At 57.0% G+C, this 18,452-nt stretch overlaps 9 protein-coding genes across 15 annotated transcripts; 3 read left to right on the forward strand and 6 right to left on the reverse strand.

The window, feature by feature from the left end:
* Positions 1-159: 159 nt before the first annotated feature.
* H310_05200 (TKL protein kinase) lies at positions 160-1,530 on the reverse strand. The gene has a single exon (XM_008869851.1). It carries the CDS (start codon positions 1,485-1,487, stop codon positions 306-308), a length of 1,182 nt encoding a protein of 393 aa, XP_008868073.1. The 5' UTR covers positions 1,488-1,530; the 3' UTR covers positions 160-305.
* Positions 1,531-2,263: 733 nt separating this feature from the next.
* H310_05201 (hypothetical protein) lies at positions 2,264-4,068 on the reverse strand. The gene has a single exon (XM_008869852.1). The coding sequence runs from the start codon at positions 3,913-3,915 to the stop codon at positions 2,338-2,340; it is 1,578 nt and encodes a 525-aa protein (XP_008868074.1). The 5' UTR covers positions 3,916-4,068; the 3' UTR covers positions 2,264-2,337.
* A 1,533-nt stretch (positions 4,069-5,601) lies between these two features.
* On the reverse strand, positions 5,602-7,100 carry H310_05202 (TKL protein kinase). Its single transcript, XM_008869853.1, has 4 exons — positions 6,453-7,100; positions 6,256-6,381; positions 6,078-6,198; positions 5,602-6,020 (listed from the first exon to the last, which is right to left on the reverse strand). Exons 1-4 carry the CDS (start codon positions 6,936-6,938, stop codon positions 5,683-5,685), a joined length of 1,071 nt encoding a protein of 356 aa, XP_008868075.1. The 5' UTR covers positions 6,939-7,100; the 3' UTR covers positions 5,602-5,682.
* A 123-nt stretch (positions 7,101-7,223) lies between these two features.
* H310_05203 (tyrosine-tRNA ligase) lies at positions 7,224-9,008 on the forward strand. The gene is made up of 7 exons (XM_008869854.1): positions 7,224-7,476; positions 7,533-7,673; positions 7,718-8,119; positions 8,186-8,339; positions 8,400-8,526; positions 8,587-8,666; positions 8,728-9,008. The coding sequence occupies exons 1-7, from the start codon at positions 7,240-7,242 to the stop codon at positions 8,889-8,891; spliced, it is 1,305 nt and encodes a 434-aa protein (XP_008868076.1). The 5' UTR covers positions 7,224-7,239; the 3' UTR covers positions 8,892-9,008.
* Positions 8,948-11,207, reverse strand: H310_05204 (hypothetical protein). Of its 5 annotated transcripts, XM_008869857.1 has the most exons (13): positions 10,911-11,207; positions 10,773-10,865; positions 10,643-10,719; positions 10,407-10,565; positions 10,239-10,358; positions 10,064-10,174; positions 9,971-10,014; positions 9,841-9,910; positions 9,698-9,796; positions 9,617-9,645; positions 9,445-9,572; positions 9,201-9,386; positions 8,948-9,115 (listed from the first exon to the last, which is right to left on the reverse strand). In XM_008869857.1, exons 1-13 carry the CDS (start codon positions 11,065-11,067, stop codon positions 9,045-9,047), a joined length of 1,344 nt encoding a protein of 447 aa, XP_008868079.1. In that variant the 5' UTR covers positions 11,068-11,207; the 3' UTR covers positions 8,948-9,044. The 5 variants fall into 5 exon arrangements, with proteins under 5 accessions (XP_008868079.1, XP_008868077.1, XP_008868081.1 ...); XM_008869855.1 differs by having other exon boundaries at positions 9,841-10,014; XM_008869859.1 differs by having other exon boundaries at positions 10,643-10,865.
* Positions 11,208-11,611: 404 nt separating this feature from the next.
* Positions 11,612-13,278, forward strand: H310_05205 (hypothetical protein). Of its 3 annotated transcripts, XM_008869861.1 has the most exons (6): positions 11,612-11,913; positions 11,976-12,153; positions 12,200-12,478; positions 12,531-12,730; positions 12,773-12,934; positions 12,983-13,278. In XM_008869861.1, the coding sequence occupies exons 1-6, from the start codon at positions 11,729-11,731 to the stop codon at positions 13,224-13,226; spliced, it is 1,248 nt and encodes a 415-aa protein (XP_008868083.1). In that variant the 5' UTR covers positions 11,612-11,728; the 3' UTR covers positions 13,227-13,278. The 3 variants fall into 3 exon arrangements, with proteins under 3 accessions (XP_008868083.1, XP_008868084.1, XP_008868082.1); XM_008869862.1 differs by having other exon boundaries at positions 11,612-12,153; XM_008869860.1 differs by having other exon boundaries at positions 12,531-12,934.
* Positions 13,233-15,075, reverse strand: H310_05206 (hypothetical protein). Its single transcript, XM_008869863.1, has one exon. The coding sequence runs from the start codon at positions 15,034-15,036 to the stop codon at positions 13,372-13,374; it is 1,665 nt and encodes a 554-aa protein (XP_008868085.1). The 5' UTR covers positions 15,037-15,075; the 3' UTR covers positions 13,233-13,371.
* A 113-nt stretch (positions 15,076-15,188) lies between these two features.
* Positions 15,189-18,435, forward strand: H310_05207 (hypothetical protein). Its single transcript, XM_008869864.1, has 6 exons — positions 15,189-15,416; positions 15,473-15,530; positions 15,577-15,876; positions 15,932-16,038; positions 16,086-16,215; positions 16,267-18,435. Exons 1-6 carry the CDS (start codon positions 15,231-15,233, stop codon positions 16,335-16,337), a joined length of 852 nt encoding a protein of 283 aa, XP_008868086.1. The 5' UTR covers positions 15,189-15,230; the 3' UTR covers positions 16,338-18,435.
* H310_05208 (hypothetical protein) lies at positions 16,668-18,338 on the reverse strand (the record flags this gene model as incomplete). The annotated part of the gene is made up of 1 exon (XM_008869865.1): positions 16,668-18,338. One exon carries the CDS (start codon positions 18,336-18,338, stop codon positions 16,668-16,670), a length of 1,671 nt encoding a protein of 556 aa, XP_008868087.1.
* Positions 18,436-18,452: the final 17 nt, after the last annotated feature.

Consider the following 18,452-nt stretch of genomic DNA (forward strand, 5'->3'; position numbering starts at 1 on the left):
ACGCGCGCAGGTCATGATGGTGGGCAGCTTGGTTGTATTCTCAACAAGCTGCGAACGTGGACTGCACGTCAAAATGAAGGGAGACCCGTGTCCGTCATGGAAGTTGGTGTGGTGATGCATGCAAATAGGAGTCTGGGATTTCAAGGCGAGTAAAGCTGAGAAGGAGAATATCGTATTCGTACAGCATGGACACGAGCTCAATGCATGTCCCGTGGCAATCGCACCCATACAATTATACCCACAAGCTTTGAATTCAATCTCCAAAGCACGTATAAATCAACGGTGGACGGCAGCGTTGTCGTTCTCTACTTGATCTCCAGCAACTGGAGGCGCGCGTCCCGAAGCAATTGCAGCACGCGTTCGCTCGTGGGACGCAGCGACGCGTCGTGTTGGAGGCATTGATGCACAATCTTCTTGATGCACGGTGGGCAGTCCGCCGACACGGCCGGTCGCAGCATACCTGTGACGAGCTTCATCGTAATGTCGGCGCGGGCCATGACCGCCATCTCGTTGGCGAACGGGATCTCCCGCGTGTCGAGTTCGGTAAGGACCACGCCGAACGAGTACACGTCGACCTTTTCGTCGTAGTCTTCGCCGTCCTGGAGCAGCTCGGGCGCGCTCCACTGAATGTCGCCAACGCCGGCGGTCATCGTGTTTTCGAACGTGCGGTCGCGCGCGCAGCCGAACCCGCTGAGCTTCGCTTCACGGCGGTTTGTCAACAAAACTTTCTCTGCTTTGATGTTGCGGTGGATGAGACGTGGGTTGAGCGAATGCATGTACACGAGCGCGGAGGCGATGTCCATTGCAATCGCGATCTTTTCCTTCGCCCAGGTCAGGTTTTGGCGTTTATTGTTGAGTAAATGACGAAGCGTCTTGCCTTCCATGTATTCGGAGATGCAACACAGTCCATGGTCTTCGGTGATGTAGAAACCCAGGAACTTGACGATGTTTGGGTGCTGGATGCGAGTCATCGACCGAACTTCGCTCACTAGCGCCTTCTTGTTTTTGGCCAAATCCTCCGCCGACGCAGAGAAGTTCAGGCTCTTGATCAAGACAGGTTGCCCAAGGTAGTGACCCAGCTCGGTCTTCATGTAGTTGCTTTGCACAGTGCGGGTGTGGACAATGTCATTCGGGTCAAGCCAGTAGTCATGTTTGAACTGTTCGAGCTCAACGTACTCGCCACAGTTCACATCGTCGAGAATCTTGATGGGAGCGCTTCCACCGACGACGCGTTCGCCAGGAGCCCGCAACGATCGCCCTGCAGTGCGACTGGTGGTTCCGTTTGTGGTCGTGCGTGTCGTCGTCCGCGGAGCAGTTGACCCGTTGTTGATGCCGGGACGACTGCCGTTGGTCCCACCGCCCATGCGAGTTCCGTTCGCTCCACCACTGGTGAAGTTTTGTCGTGGGGTGACGGGCGCGGGACGGAAGCTCCCGTCAGGCACATGGACGTACTGAGGTTGCCGATGCTTGGAAGGTAAGCAGCCCATCCTTCCTTGGAAGAGCCGGTCGGAAATTGAAAATGGCACCGAAGACCGTTTTTAATAATGTTTCAAATGGGGTGCATACAAGAATGGTATGTAATATAATTCTGGCGCAAATGGCCAGCAGAGGAGTGTGAAGTAACACCGCCGCCTGTGCAGCACACAGCAAGATCCACCCGTCCAGCAAAGTGGGCGATGGCGCGCGCGACGAATTGAACGTGCTGGTTGAGTGTATCATGGCACACTGGAGAATCTCGGAAGCATGAATTCCATGAGGCGGCAAACGCCATTGAAGGCATGGTCATTCGGTTGATAGTAGTGATTGTGCTCGTGCTCGAGGAAAGCAGTCGTCCGTTTCGGAAGCGCAGAGTCGACATGTATAGCCCGAGATGGAGGACTCGCTATGTCAGTCGGATGTGTGCCGGCATCACTCCCAAAGCCCACCTTGTCGAGTTCCGTTTTGTGGTGGAATGTTACTGCTGAGCGTGTCGTCTGAATCACCTTTGTGCCCGTCAGGATTGTACGGTTGCGCACTCAACTAGAGTGATCATGACGTACAGATCCAGTTGCAAGTGCACCGTTCTAACCCCACGAGTCCAATATCCGCCTTCAAATGGTCGGGGCATCGCATAGGTTGTTCTTGCGCAGCATGGCGACGGCGTCGACAGACCGCATTTTCCATCCCGAAAGCGTGAAACGAAACATCACGACATGTGTTTTGTCATTTGCACTCATTTTAAACTTGTTATCACAATACTATACTGTGAACGAGTATGAACATATACAGCATAATAATATTTAGTTTTACACGTTCGACGGTCCATTTTCAAATTCGCGCGCCAAAGTTGAAGTGACATCAGTATGTCTTCATGTGGAGGGTGAAGTGCTTGCGCACGATAAGGAACGCAGCGAGACTCAAGATGCCTCCCAAGAGGATAGGAAGGGCAGGGCCCATGGGGGTACTGACAAGAACACTCGACAGCGCAAAGTTCAACAGCTGCCCAACACAAATCGCCGAGTTGAACGCACCAGCGTAGAGTCCAAGTCCTTCTTGCTCGCCGTACCCAATGACGTGCATGACAGCGGGAATTTGAAGCGCCATGATCGTCGATTGGGAAACAGCGCACAAAGTAACGACAATGATGTCCAGCACCACAATCCGAGAAAATGTCATGATAACCAGGAGAATCTGTGGCGTCGTGGACCAGAGGAGCACGCGGCGGGCACCGAAGCGACCAACCAGGGACGGAAGCAAGGCGAGGTTGATCAAGCTGACGATGTTGAAAGCAGTGTCGACTGGCCCACCGGCCAACTTCGCGCCATCATTGAAAAGGCCTTGAGCCGGAGAGCATGTGGGGTCACAAGTGTTGGCGTTTGTGGATGTTCCGTTAAAGACGTATTCACCCCAATACACACTCTTCGCGCCATTGTACGCGTTGAAACCATACGTGACGCACACGACGACAACGCAGAATACAGCGAGTTGCCGCGGTAGGTACCGAACTCCACGGTAAAAGCCAAGTGCTGCATCTTTGAAGCGGAGCACGCTTTGGCCTCCTGGAGCATACTGCCACATCATGGACGAAGTTCTGTCATGCGGAAGGTACGCGAGCGGGACTTCGGTCACAAAAGCACAGACGGGAAACACCGTGATAAGGACCACCCCGATAAGCATGAGGAAGAACCACTGGGTCGATTGGTGCGCCGGGCCAAAGGTCCAAATGAATCCAGACACAAACATACTTCCAACAACGCCATAGCTCGACGCAATGGCAAACCCCGTCACTTGTTTGTACCCGGAAAAGTCGGCAATGATCAAGTTGGCGCTGGTCTGTATCACATTGACGCTGATGTCCATCCACAGGTAGCACACCACAACGAAGACTGCAGTCATGGGTTGATCAGTTGAGGTGTCGCCCAACGCGCGTCCGATAGACTGAGCATTCATCATGAGGGACCAGCATAAGAGAGTCGCCACCGCACCACCAAGAAGATACCCCCGCCGGCGGCCATATGCGCTGTTGTTGTGGTCGCTGAGGACGCCGATCGCCGGAACGACAAGCAAACCAGTTATGGGGCCGATAATCTGGATGAGTTGCACTTTCCACGATGCTCCAAAAATGGTCGAGAGAAGAGGGCCGAAGGCAGCCCATTGGGCAGACCATGCCATGCTTGTTGCCATGCGCGGCGCGCACAGAAGCAACATGAACCAGATCGACTCACCACCGGTAGGATTTTGCTGGATGGATGTCGTTGGTCCGTGCGGTTGTAGCTTCATGTCTCTGGTCGACATGTCTGCAACTGGTGGAAGGCGGCCACGCCCTTGGTATCCATCTTCCGGGTCATCGCTGTTCGACTCGGAGAAGTAGTTGTACACTTCATCGTTTGCTTGCATCGTGGGTCGCGTGGTTGTTGGAGATGTTTGGTGCGGCATCGCCAAGTGACGGAGCCAAGGTCAAGCGACTTGTGTGGTGCTGCCCCGCGCCGGCGGAAAAACTTCTGGATCTCGAGCTGATCTGGCACAACGACCTGCCCGAGCAATTGCACATATGGTCGGTGGATTGCTTTCTTCTTCCACGAAATCAAAACTAATTCGACCTATACCGTCGCCTCGTCCGCGCCACGTCACAAGGAACAAGGCCCGCATGAGACGACGTGGCGCGCCACCGTCATCGGAAGGCTAAGAGAGCATCGGTCTAGGGGATCCCAGATAGCCATGGTAAGCTTGCGCAATGTGTCATGGCGCACCAGAACATGATGATGGCAAATTGAACGCACGCGTTCAATCGATGGTCAAGATAGTTTCCGGCCAAGCTGTTCTTATCGGACAAGAACAATTCTGGCCTCATCTGGTCATTGCGACCCGTTCAGGACAAAGGTGCGGTGGCCACAGCGGTGGGTCGTTGTCCCGGCATGGCGTCCGCGGAGTTTTCAAGCGCGCTCGAAAGCGCATGCAGTGGTTGCCTTGGGTTGTCTGCCGGACCCTGTGCCATTTCTTCGGATACGCATTGAGGCCGCTGAATCCCATGATTGGATTGAATTGCATTTGATTGGTTAAAAATTGTATCACTTGTCTGTAATTCGGCCCGTACGACGGTTTTAACCAATCGAGTGGTGCTATTCAGGTCGTATACATGGACGAGGACGTGAAAATTTTCACCATTTTGACGAAAATATTGAGCCGAAATTCGGGCGGAATTCAATTCTCGGGATGTACTTCGTTCGGTTTGAACGGCATGATGACCCACGTTCACCCAGAGCGACCGACATACGCGATCCCGACGCGGCTTGTGCGACCAAGCAGGTGGTGATGCCCGTGGAGGTGTAACAGGGAACGTGTAGCATATCAGGATGGACGGACAGGAGACCAAGGCGGGCTCGATGGAGAGTATTGCCAGATGTCCACGTGTCTAGATACCAAAGACAAGAAGAACAGCTCGTCGGGGGTGATGCCTCCAGTCGAAGCGGGAGTGGAGGCACTGCAAGGAATGTCGCGAGAAAAAGCGCGCGTTTCGGCAAAAGTAAGCCTGACGGTTTGGGTTTCTCGTGAGGCACGTGGCGGAGCTGCTAGCGTACAGTTAACTTGCGAATGCGCCTTGCGAATTGGTTCAGGTGCACGGTCCTGTCTTGGGAAGGCGTGGCGGCCGCTGTGATGAAGAATGCTGCCGATAGCTTGAAGAAGACGAATGCGTTGTGGCGCTAAACCAACGAGTATACGAGGGCCCTCCTTTGGGCAAGAGATCACCCTCCAGCGAGGGCGAGGACAGTATTCCCCGAGGCAGTGGTCTGAATGCAACCACCGACGATGGCAGCCATGGTTCTCCAAGAAGGGCGACTCGAATTTGGTGGTTCGCAGTCGATCGCGCGCCATGGCATCTCACGACAGAGCGCCATCAAACCAAACGCAGCGACACATTTGAACCAAGGAAGCGAGCAAGTGCAGTCAGGCCGCCACGACTGTGTTGGCCGCATCGCAACGCCTGATCCATCATCTGTCGCAGGAGTTGCGCTCGAGTTCGACGGCCGCGCCGACGCTTGTAGAGCGGGTTTCCTTTCTGGCGGGTGAAGGACTAACAAATATATTGTGAATAGTCGCTCCCAAGCTCGAGGACATTGTGTCCTCACATGCACGGGAATCGGTCGTGCACGAACTCGGACAACTTGTGCGGAAGCCACACGAGTGAGAATATGGTTACGTTTGTTATGTTACAGCGGGGCTCTGTTCACTTTTTGCGATGGAGATGTCGGCGAGGATGGCGACGACCTCGTCGCTAGTTGGGCGCTTGGCCGTGTCATGCTGTAAACACGCATGGACGAGCCGCGCGATGCGCGGGGGACAGGTGGGGGCGACTTGGGGTCGCAGTTTGCCTGTGATCAAGGCATGCATCAAGGTTGTGGTGTCCGTCACGGTGTGGCTGGCGAGAGGCGTTTCGTGCGTGTCGAGCTCCGTAAGGACGACACCGAACGAGTACACGTCGACTTTTTCGTCGTAGTCGTCGCCACTGAGAAGTTCCGGTGCCGACCATTTCAACGTGCCCACTACGATGCTATGGATGTGAGTGGCTTGTGGTGCCGGTAGGATCGACGAGCACGAACCTCCAGTGCTTGTCATCGTTGAGTCAAAAGTTCGCACCCGCGCCGCGCCAAAGCCACTCAGTTTTGCCAGGAGTTGCGGCGTCACGAGAACAGTGTCGGCCTTGATGTCGCGGTGGATGGTCTATCGATGTTCGATGGACTAGTTCATGCGTCGGCTACAGCCTGGTGGAGGACATACCGGCGGCTTGAAGGAGTGGAGATATGCCATCGCTTGGGCGATGTACATGGCCATAGAGAGCTTGTGGTCGTCCCAAGAGAGATCGAGCTTTGGGCGGTCGAGCAGCTGACGCAGGCTGGATCCTTCCTGTCGTCGAAGAGCGCGTCAGCCATCGTACGGATCATGATAGGGTCTAGACGAGAAAATGTGCGACTTACGACGTATTCGGTCACACAGTGCAGCCGGAAACTGCACGTAAAGTAGAACCCGATGAAGGATACGATGTTGATGTGGCGCAACCGCGACATGGCGATGATTTCTTTGACGAGATCCGAGTCATCATTCGTTAGGCAAGACGCGAGGCGCCGCACGACGACAGCTGTGCAATTATACTGGGCCAACGACGATTCGATGCGACTCGGGGCGGTCGAGAGTTGGCGAATGAAGATGAAGTCGTCGGCGTCAAGAAGGAATTCGTCTGCAATCGGTTTCAAGTCGTCATGCACGAGATCGACGGGGTCGACAAGGGTATGTTGTTGGGGTTGTATAGTTTGAAAAAGGCTGAAGCGCATCGGCATGGCTTGCGGCATGAGGTGATATTGAGGGCTCTCGAGGATGACGGCATGTGGAGAATTCGTCAAGATGAAGTCGTCCTCTGTGGGCCGCACGGACCGCTTGCGTTCCGCGCTCGGCACACACCCCATCCACTTTTTGAAGCAGTGCGCACTGGCGAAAAGCCAGCAACGGCCCTCGGAGTTGAGTACTTAAAATCAGTATAATCCAGACTTCACCAGCACGTCGCATCCATCATCTGCCGCCGTGAGACAGCGTCGCATGGCGCGGCTGGTGGAGAGGCAATTTCTGCACAGCCGTTTCACGTTGATTCTCTCGTGAAGGAATGGAGTCACATGACTGGTTGAAAGTCAATTCGTTTTGGCCAATCAATTTACATCATTATAAGCCAATGGAATCACGGCCTTTCGTTGCATCGGCTCGCAGGTTGACATGAGTCGAGCACTGGCGGCACTACGGAAGCGCGGCCTGCTGGCTGGATTGACCCACGAGCATGCGTCATCCGTGCTAGATGCGGCAGTGAAGAAGCACCAAGATGGCTCCTCGCAGAAGGCTGTTGGCGTCTACTGCGGCTTTGACCCCACGGCATCGTCGCTGCACGTGGGCAACCTTGTGACCGTGATGGCACTGCGCCACTTTCAGCTGGCAGGAATCAAGCCCATCTTGCTCGTATGGTGAAATGCACGTATGAGGAGCTTCTGATCGCGTGTGTGTGGTGGACATAGGTTGGCGGAGCTACCGGCATGATTGGTGACCCAAGCATGCGTTCCGACGAGCGAGTCATGCTAACCGCGGAAGAAGTTGACGCCAACTCTCGCAACTTGGTGAATAGCTTGAAGAACGTGCTTGATTTTGACTGCCCCAAGGTGCGATGTTGCTTTGCCATCGCAAGACTTCCATGTTCGTGTAGGTTGGTGCCGAGGTTGCCAACAACATGTCGTGGCACGGCAAGATATCCGTCGTGGACTGGATGCGCGAGTGCGGCGCATATGCCCGCGTGAATGCAATGCTGGCCCGCGATAGCGTCAAGCGGCGGCTCGATGCAGATGCTGGATTGAGCTTCCTCGAGTTTTCGTACCAGTTGTTTCAGGCGTATGACTTTCTGCACCTGCACCGGCACCACAACGTGGTCGTTCAGGTCGGGGGCAGCGACCAGTGGGGCAATATCGTGGCTGGCTGCGATTTAGTCCGCAAGGCGGATGGGGGTGAGGTTTACGGGGTCACCGTGCCCCTCTTGACGACAGCGAATGGCGAAAAGTTTGGCAAGTCTGCCGGGAACGCTGTCTGGCTCGACAGCTCCAAGACATCTGTGGTGAGTTCTCCACCGATTTATGTCGATGGTATGACTAGAAACGAAGCTCACGGTCGCCGCTGGTAGTACGACTTTTACCAGTACTTCATCCGCACCGACGACGCTGATGTTGCAACGCTGTTGAAAACGTTTACGCTTTTGGACGTGGACGAAATCGACGCGATTGTCGCCGACCACGCGGCGCGCCCAGAGGACCGCCGTGCCCAGCAGATTCTCGCAGGTTGGTCCGTCCTTTGACAACCGTGGAGAAGTCGTGCGAGCTCGTGCGCTGGCCATGTAGAGCACGCGACAAAGATGATTCATGGCAGCGATGCATTGAAAGCTGCACAAGTGGCCGCCAACGTGTTATTCGGCGGGTCGTTGGATGGTGTGACTGCCTCTGATATTTTGGCGATTGACGCCCCCCGGTACCATCCGTTCTCCCCTCTCTCTGCCTCTCCCATGACCGCAGAGCACGACCTGCATAGATCGGGCTTGAGATGGAGTGAACTTCAGGGCAAGCGTGCCGTGGATGTTCTCGCGACCATCGGGGCCATCCCGTCCAAAGGTACACGAGAAATCGTGCGTGGGGCCATTGTGTCGAGCATCTAAAATGGATATGGTTGTAGCTGAAGGCCGACGTTTGATCAAGGCTGGAGGCGTGTACGTAAACAACGTCCGCGTCGACTCGGACGCTGCTGTGATCGACGCGAGTCAGATCGTTCAAGGGCGCGCCGTCCTCGTTCGGGTTGGGAAGCGCAATTATCACGTCATCCACGTCACCGACGCGTAGAAGAGGAACTTGTTTTGAACACGACGGCATCTCGCCGATGGGATGGCTGCCAGGCATGCAATCTGAACACCGCGACGGTGATTCTCGTTACGTCGTTAAGATGGCCCTCGAGCAGGCGACGGCGTGTTCCAAGCTAGTCGTGCACGACCGAAGCTACATGATTCCTTTGAGGCGGAGGAGAGCGACGGCGTTGCCGAGCCCCGTGCAATGGGTGAACTCGAGCGCTACATGGAGAAAAGCCACGGTGACGGCCAAGTCGACGCCGTTCAGAGGCGCGTGAAACAGTCGTGCCAGCCATGCAGGACGTACCATTGTTGTGGCATAGCGTAAAGAGAAACTCGCTCACGCACCGCTTCAAGTCGGTGTTGGTAGACGTCATGAAGGCGCACATGCTCTCGTGCAAACTTCCCTTGACGAGGGACGGTGGGCTCATGGGGAGCTGCGACAGTGGCAGGTTTGGCTTGGCGTGGGTCAATGGTGGCGCATTCGCCACCGCTGCGACAAAAGGTTGTTGTCGTTATGCAGCTTCGTTCGATATCGTTGATGAACGCACCAAGAGATGTGCTGTCGCCAGGAGCGCGGCCTGCAAAGATGGCGCGTTTGAGTGTTTCGAACCCGTGCGCGTTGTTCTTGGCGAGTTGGTGCAATCCAATCACGAGTGGCGTCACGATCGATGGCTCCCTGCGCCAAGCTTGTCAGCGCGACGATGGCAAGTTTCGCCGTACTGGGTCTTCTCCACGCGAACTTTCATGATCTGCTCCAAGCACCCATGAGGACGTGATTCAGGCGTGCGGATGGCATCGCACCGCGTACTCCACGAACGCGACTGCATGCTTCACGCCATCGTGGGCCACGAAGCGATCCACGAGAGCTGGATACTGAACGATCAACAAGACGTTCGCGGCCTACGTCTGCCGTGAGCAGTGCCGTTCGGAGCTTTTTTCCTTACTTGCAGCTTGAAGTCGAGAACAGACTGTGTATTGGGAAGGGCCAACGTCGAGCTCAAGAGGGCCATGGCGCTATTCATGCATGTCAGAGCTGCGTTTCCGAGCAACGCAAGCACGTAGACGAGGACGCACGAGTCGGCGGTCGAGTCGATGTCGGGAGGGAGGTGGGTAGCATTCTAGCGACAGTTTGTAAAGCCGATCTAGCGAGGCGGACAAAGGCTGCACCTGCCACGTCGAAGCGAACACGTAGAGGACTTTCAGCAGCTCGGTGGCAAGGGCGATCCTGTCCACGTCTTTCAGAAACAACTCGGTCGGCTGCATGCAATACGCCAACGTCTAATCCAGCCGTCAAAGGTTGGTGGTTCAAAGCGGCAAAAACGAAGTGGACGCAGGTGATTACAGGCAAGACACAGGCATAGCCGTGCAGTGTCCGCTCGACTCGCTCGATGGCGGCTGGATGTTCAAATGTCGCCAAGAGGAGCTTCCACACCAGCGTGTGAAACTCAAACGGTCTGGCCAACTACATGGCGGTTGAGTGAAAAGAAGCCCCCGATGGATTGCGACGTACAGTTGTCAAGTGAAAAATGTGGTCGTACGTTGGTGTGGCAAGGACTGCCGCGACGAAGGCAGGTCTTGCAATGACCGAGTTAATGGCACACTTGATGGCCTCGAGAGCTGCCGGTTCGTCCGCCGCGTGTTCGGCCAGTCGGACAAACAGTTCAAGTGCCTACAACACCACCAAGTTTGCCCATTGAAGCGGTGTGCTGGTGTCACGGACGAGTTCGAGGAATGCGGGCAGTCTACCTCAAGAGACAAGAGGACGTCGATGTGCATTCGGTCGCGCATGAATATTTTGACAACTGTCAGGCTTAGCAACGTGTCTGCCGAGTCAGAGGTGCATTAGGCTTGCCATTGCTGGTTCAACGCGTCGTACCCGAGCTATCCTCAGCTTGCTTCTGCAATTGGGACCACACGTTGGTGACCGCGGCGCGTTTTGCAGATCGGTCCCAATCAAACGAAGATGCACCTTGCGGAACGTTTTCGTGCGGAGCAAGCTGTTGGACTCTCGTACCTCCATACTTGCCACAAAATGCTTGCAACGAGCTGTGCCATGCGGCTCCTGCAGGATCCCCGCGAGCAAGTGTGGCCAGTTCGGCCATATTCGCATTCACGCAACCGTGCAAGATCTTCCGTATCCGGATACATATGCGGAATTGGGAGCTCATCATCCCATTTGATATCGTTGTGGAAGCACCGCGTTAGCCCCGACAGAAGGGCGTTGAAGGATGAGGTGCGCAGCGGAGGAGGAGGAGCTGTGCTAATGAGGAGCCATGAGGCGTAGTTTCGACGAGCACGAGGTATGTGATTGCTCATGATCGAGAATACTGTGGTGGTAGGGAAATTGCATGCATGCACGTTTTCTGGGCTTTCAATGGATTCGAAGATCCCCGAAACAGTGTGAATCGAGCGCTCTGTCAACTCCACAAGCACATTCTTCAGCATTGAGTATATCGTAGCTCAGGATATCTGGCCATCGTAACGCCGCCAGCATCGCGCGCCACCTTCACTCGCCCGTCGCCGCAGCCATCGGCAACTTCTTATGGATCGAACCCGTTTTTGTCACGTGGAGAATCTGGTACGGGATGGGGCAAGTGTGTACTGTGAATGTACTTTGTACGCTGAATTTTCTGCGATTGGACAAGGCCAATTTTGCCTCCGTCCATACATTGTACGAATACACACGTACATTATCGTACAACATTTCCATAATTCGGGCATTCACTTGGCCACGAAGTCCAAGCATCCATTCTTCGGACGGAGGTCGGAGGTGGCACCGACGGGACATTCGACATCTTCGCCGACGAAGGAAGCAAAAGTGGCTAGATAACGATGGCGCTGCGGACATACACGCAGCTGCAGCACAGTTCTCCTAAGCTTGTACCAGCTCGCATCCTCCCATGGGATGCTGGACAATGTTCAACTCAACACACCGTGCGCACACTCGTCGAGATGTGTGTGCAAGCATTGGTTGTCGCAGATGGATCTCCCCTGCGCAAAGTCGACGCGCTCTTCCCGTACGTGTCTTCGTTAGAGGCATACTACGTCCTGGACTCATGCTCCTCGTTGCACGGCGTAGACGGCTCCCCGAAGAACTCGCTCAATCGTTGCTGGCGGCCTTGGTTGCCCACGGGAAGGTCACTGACGATCGTTTGTCGGCGTTCCTGTCCATCTCGCGTCGAGTGATTCGTCTCGGTGGGTGTGGCGGCATTCGCAAGTCGGTGCTTCGACAGATTCCGTTCCGGTGTCCACATCTCGTACATGGCAGCGTCGTCGTGCAGACCGACCTGATGATGGCGATAGGCATACCTGGACCTGTCGAACTGCATCCAAGTGAGCAACACTGTTGTGCGCGATATCTTGCAAGGATGCACGACGCTGCAGCAACTTCGGCTCGACAACTGCCGCCACATCACGGACGCGGCGTTCCAGCCGGACCAGTCCTTGTTTTACCCGCTTCGGGCGTGTCTGTCGCTCAGGGTGCTGAGCCTGGCGGGATGCTCGCAACTCACGCACTGCCTCATCCTGTACCTGCTCAAAGCGTACCGGTCGTTGGACGAGCTCAACTTTTCTCGTTGCAAGGTACTCGAGACCTGCTGATGATGTACTGTGCACACGAATGAATGGCTCGTAGCGCATCACGAGCGAGTCGGTTCGACTTGTTCTGACGTCGGCCATGCACTTGCGCCTCCGCGTGCTCAACGTGTCATTCACAGACATCACGGACGACGCGTTTCTGGCCGTGATGTCGCTGTCCCAGTTGCAAGAAGTCGACCTGGGACAATGCAAAATCACGGATGCCGCGCTTTTCTCGCTGGCTCGGCACTGCTCGAGGTACGGACCTCGCGCGCTTGTCGGAGCTCATGCGTCGGACAGCTTGGAAGTAGTGCGGCTGCGTTGGTGCAGCCAAGTGACGGACGCGGGCATCATGCGCCTTGCATCGTCGTGTCTTCAGCTTCGAGCGCTCGACTTGAACAACTGCGGCCTCGTCACGGATCTGTCGCTCGCGGCGTTGCGAGCATGTCCTCGACTGGAACGGTACACGAGATTGGTGGTGGCGCGACGGTCACTTGCGACGATGAGTAGGCTCAACGTGGCGTGGTGTGTCAACATTACGGACTCGGGCGTTGCCGATCTGGCCCGCGGATGCCGTGCGCTCCAAGAAGCGACTTTCACCTATTGCACCCAACTCACGGACGCGGCCCTCGGCAGCCTCGTACAGAGCTGTCCGCGTTTGAAATGCCTCCACTTGACAGGTTGCACTGGAATCACGGCCGCCGCTATCGCCGCCATGCCGTTCCAAGCGGTCACGTCCATGGGCCAGGCGTAGTAGTCGACGGCGCCACATTCCAGCAAGATCAATGCAACCCCCGTCTTATTTACGCTGGTGTGTGCCACTTGCGGACGTCCGCAGGATGTTTTGACGACGCGCCACTCGATGGTGATGTGGTATGTTGGTTCATCTATTGTCGGGGCTACAGGGACGGGCGCTTCTGTGATGCTGTCGGCGGCGGATCGACATGGCGCCTTGTGGCATTGCCAGACCAGTAGTAAAAGGACGCGACGGCAACCAACGTCGCCCAGTACCACCACATCGTTTTGAGGAGGACCAAGCTGGCCCCGATCGCGACGAGCACGGCGCCCCGGGCTTTGTCTTTGGTCGAGTCGTCCAGGGTCCGCCACAGATCGAGGCCGACGCGAGGCGCGTGGCTGAGCGCGACGTAGAGCATTCCATACGCAGCCGCGACGAGCGCCAAGAGCATCACGCCCCACACGTTGCGTACAACGAGTTGGAGGTCTTGACTGGATGCCAGCACATCATGCCGCCACCACGCGTGCGCGGCCTCGACGCGATCGATTCCACCGAGAACAACGTCGAGCGCGTTGGAAAGAGCCATGTCAAGCCACACGGAGAACTTGTCGACAGTCGCAGCCGACAGCGCATGGACTCGAGCGTACGACGACCGCGCTGACGCGTAAAGGCGAGTCCCGTGGACGTGCAGTTGAGAGAATGCGGCTTCCATGTGCCTCGACATGGTTCGAGACGACGATTCTGTCGAGTCGTCGATGAAGTCGGCGGTGTCACGATCACGACGGGCGTCGGGCGCGACTGGCCAACGACTTGGTGGGGAAGGAGGAGTGTCGAGGTCGCGATGTCGTGCTGCGATGCCGTGTGCTCGAGGCACATCATGTTGCACACTGGCGCCATGCGTTTGGTAGTGCAGCGTGTGTTGCGGCAAGTCGTGGTGCATCGGCCTTGTTTCGGTCGCACGGGGGTTGCCAGGCGGGAGGATCGTGGGGCTTTCGTCGTCCACATGCAGGACTTCCTTGTCGACCGACATAACGACGACGTCGTCGTCGGCCGCTCCCAACTCTGTGTTGGAGCTACCATCTCGTTCCTGACTTGCGGCCGCAGCATGACCAGAGATGGGCACCGTCGCGGCGTCCTGAACGAGGTCATGGGCTTGGCTGACATGCTCCGTGCTACGACGACCAATGGAGTCCTGCGCGACGTCGTCATCGCCTTTGCCTGCGTCATCGCCAACGACTTCAGCACGAACGTCGGGCGGGCTTGATGGTAGTGTGCTTGAGGAATCTTCGTCGTGCGCGATAGAGGCAGGATCGCCCAGTGGCAGCACGAGTGTGTCATGGCGGGCAGCAACGTCGTCCGCTTGGATCGAGTCTGTGAGAGGATGCGAGGACAGATGGATGTCACCGAGCAACGCTTCAAACGCATCCAGTTCGTAAAGCATGGAATCGTCGTTGCTCTTGGCGTTGTTGGCACGACCATCCACGAGGTAGCGCTCATCGACTTCGATGGATTTGGGCAACAGTTCATCTTCCCGACGTCCAGAGGTAGTTGGAGTAGCTCCAGTGCCGGTGCACGTGGCCACGTCCGCACTCCCGTATGCACTGACCGACGATGTTATGACCTTAATGCCCTTGATGGTGACTTTGGCGGACTCGGGTGGGGACGCCGACGACGTGTGAGTGGCCGTGACCACTTGGGCATTCTCCATGACGCTGCTTCCATCAAGCGGTGGTGGCATAGCCGACCCGTCGGCTATCTCTGCGTGCACGTTGTGCGGAAGATACGAGGCAGCCGCGCAGATCACGACAACCTTCCATGGAGGTGCCATCGCAGTGTCCGCCGCTGCTGTCCCGTTTCAAAGGCCTAATTGGCCAAATTCGGATCTTCACCTCGGCAACGTGTTGAATTTATTGAAAACGTGGCGTTTCATATATGTATTTATAAGCCAATTAAACAATTCAATTAAATTGCGCCGTCATTTGCCACGTTGCACATTCAATTCCGTCGACCGGCGGCGGCGCCATGTTCCATAGGCTGCGCCAGTATGACGTGTACACGAAGGGCGTGGAAGGGATTCAGGAAAAGACGACATGCGGCGCCTTGATCACCGTTATCAGTGTGGCCATCGTCTTCCTGCTCTTTCTCTCGGAGCTCGGCATCTACACAACCACGCAAGTCGTGAACCGCATGCATGTTGACACGGTCCCGGTGCGTCGAGTGTCGCGATGCCATGACTGGTTCTCACATCAAGGCAACGTGTGTAGCAAGATGCCGTCATGCACATCGAAGTGGACATCACGTTTCTGCATGAAAAGTGCAAAGGTGCGTCGCTGTGGACGGGTCGAGGGTGTAATCGACGTGTCGGCAGATGTCGCGATGGATGCAAGCGATGTCAAGGGAAACAAGGACTTGCTGGCCGACAGCAACATCACGGCCGTCCCCGTGCCATCGGGTGAGTCGGAAGGGTGCCGGCTCACGGGATTTGTCGATGTGCACAAGGTCGCGGGGGTCGTGAGCTTTGCCCACGAAGGCTCGTTGAACATGTTCAGCTTCATGGACTTTCTCGAGTTCAATGCGTCGCACATCGTGCATCGCCTGTCGTTTGGTCCTGACATCCCCAACATGGTGAACCCATTGCAGGACGTGCACAAATCGGTCGAGAAGAACGGTACGATCGTCGGCTGGCCGCTCGCTCCTTTCGTCGCCCTCACCATCTGCATCAGTTGCGCTCTACAAGTATGGCGTGTCCATCGTCCCGACGCAGTACACGCCGCTGTACGGCCCGCCGATCCAAACCTACCAGTACTCGGTGACCGAGTACACGTCGGAGGTACGCCCGAGTCGCGCGAGCCGCTTCATTCCCATGCGCCATTGTAGCCGAACGAGGGAGGGGTCATGTCGTTCCCGGGGGTGTCGTTCATGTACGAGTTTTCTCCGATCAAGGTCGAGTACGTCGAGAGCAAGCCGTCGTTCCTCCAGTTCGTGACTAGCACTAGCGCCATCGTGGGTACGACCAGCTCGTCGCTCGATCGCTGCCGCCCTGACGTGCTGCTGACAGGGGGCGTCTTTGCCGTCGCGAGAATCGTAGACAGCGTCATCTACAGCATGTCGTCGCGCAAGTTGGACTAGCTTTACTAGATGCGACGAAATCCAATCGAAACTACCCCAACTGCCTTGTCGCCGCCATGCAAAGCGTTTGCACGAGATGAAAGCGAACATACAACGACTAGCCAAAGAGAGCACAGGCGGCACACCATCAAAGCACGGTGGACATATTGACCCAACGGTCTTCACTCCGGTCCAGGAGGCGCGGGAGACGAGCGACGGACCGCTCGTTTCATCCATTCGATGGCGGCGTGCGACATCGACGTGATCAGTTAGTCGACATCATCGTACATGAAGCTTAAGGACAACGGACACACTGAACAACGAGGAAGGGGGGGTCGGTCGCGGCGACCGCTACTTGCACAGCACCGCCGAGACGAGGAGCCGAAACGAGTTGTCGCCGTCCGAGCTACTGCCGTCTTCGTTGTCGGCGGAAGCCGCGTCCGCGATGCCTTCCGCTTTCGACTCGAGCAACACGGTTTCCTGCAATCGTTGCCACGAGTACCCGCTCGGCCGCTTCGTTTCGGTCGGATCGTCGTCCGTCGCGATCGACCTGTCGTCGTCATCGACGTGGTTGTTGGGCTCGATCTTGACCGGGCTGGCGTTGTTGTCATCGTGCTGCAGCACCACCATGTCGTCGCCGCCATCGTCGACTGTGATTTTGCCGACCACAAACCTGGCGGGGTCGCACTCCTTCAGGTGGTCCTTCAAGCTCCGCCCCCCATGCGCAAAGCAGAATCCCCCTTTGCGCGCCGTCGTGGAGCACCCGGGGATGATGCACCGCTTGCCCCCGCCGTGAGCAATGCACTTGCCACGACTGACTGCGCTGTTGACACAGTCGTCCGTGGTGCACTTGCGACCGCCGCCGTGGGCTTTGCACAGGCCCATGCGCTGAGCGCTGCTGCGGCAACTGTCAACCATACACCGTTTCCCGCCGCCATGGGCAATGCAGAGGCCGCCCGTCTTGGCGCTGCTCTTGCAGTCTGCGATGCTGCAGCGCTTCCCGCCGCCGTGCGCCCGGCACAATTCGCCGCTGACGGCCGAGCTCTTGCAGCCGTCCATTTTGCAACGGTGGCCGCCGCCGTGCGCAATGCAGTACCCGCCCTTCTTTGCGGATGAGCTGCATCCCTTCTTCTGACACCGGCCGCCGCCGCCATGGACGTAGCACAAGCCGCGGCTCTGCGCGCTGGACATGCACCCGTCCATCTTGCAACGACGCCCACCGCCATGCGCGCGGCAGAGTCCCGCCGACGCAACGTGTTTGTTGCATCCGTCGGCTTTGCATTTGCGCCCCCCGCCGTGCATGACACAGAGGCCTCGGGACACGGCCGAGCTCTGGCAGCTGACCGCTTTGCATCGCCGGCCGCCCCCGTGTGCGACGCATCGCCCTCCGCTGACCACGTGCTTGGTGCAGCCTTCATGGCGACAGCGAGTGCCGCCGCCGTGCGCAGGACACAAGCCACGGCTGCGCGCGCTGTTCTCGCACCCGCCTTCAAATGTGCACTTTTTCCCGCCCCCGTGGGCAATGCAAAAGCCGCCGCCCACGGCCGAGCTCTGGCAGTCGTCAGCTTGGCATCGGCGGCCACCTCCATGCGCAATGCACACGCCGCCGCGCTTCGCCCCGCGCGTGCAACCTTCGACGCTACACGACTTGCCGTTTTGCAAGTTCAACTGGTCAAGGTCGATGTCATCGTCTTCATCGTCGTCGTCGAATTCGTTTTCACTGGTTGAGCTGCAGTAATCGACGTCGATCTGGTGCTCATTGTCGTCGTCGTGCATGTCACAGTCGTCGGGGGTCGCCATGGCGCCGCCGCCGTCCGTGCTGCAATGGCTCTTTGGCGACATGTCTAAGGATGCTGCGATCGGCTGGACGGAGGGGCGCGGCGAGTCGTGCGACGACGGCTCGTGCGTCGGCTGCTTTTTCGGTTTGGTGTCCTGTGTATGGGGGGTGGAAGCCGTCTGACGAGCACCCGTGGAAGAGGGTGGCATGTCCGCCGCCGCGATGGAAGCTGCTTGGTCCGCCATCGATCACGACGTGGGTTTCGAGATTGTAGCAATCGCAAAATGGGTGTTTCAATCGATCGTGCCGAAAGGGCGGCGGCGCAGGAAGGGGCACAAAACCCTCGTTTATCTTTCGAT

Source organism: Aphanomyces invadans (genome assembly GCF_000520115.1).
Source record: "Aphanomyces invadans strain NJM9701 unplaced genomic scaffold supercont1.8, whole genome shotgun sequence".
NCBI classification, from domain to species: domain Eukaryota; phylum Oomycota; class Saprolegniomycetes; order Saprolegniales; family Verrucalvaceae; genus Aphanomyces; species Aphanomyces invadans.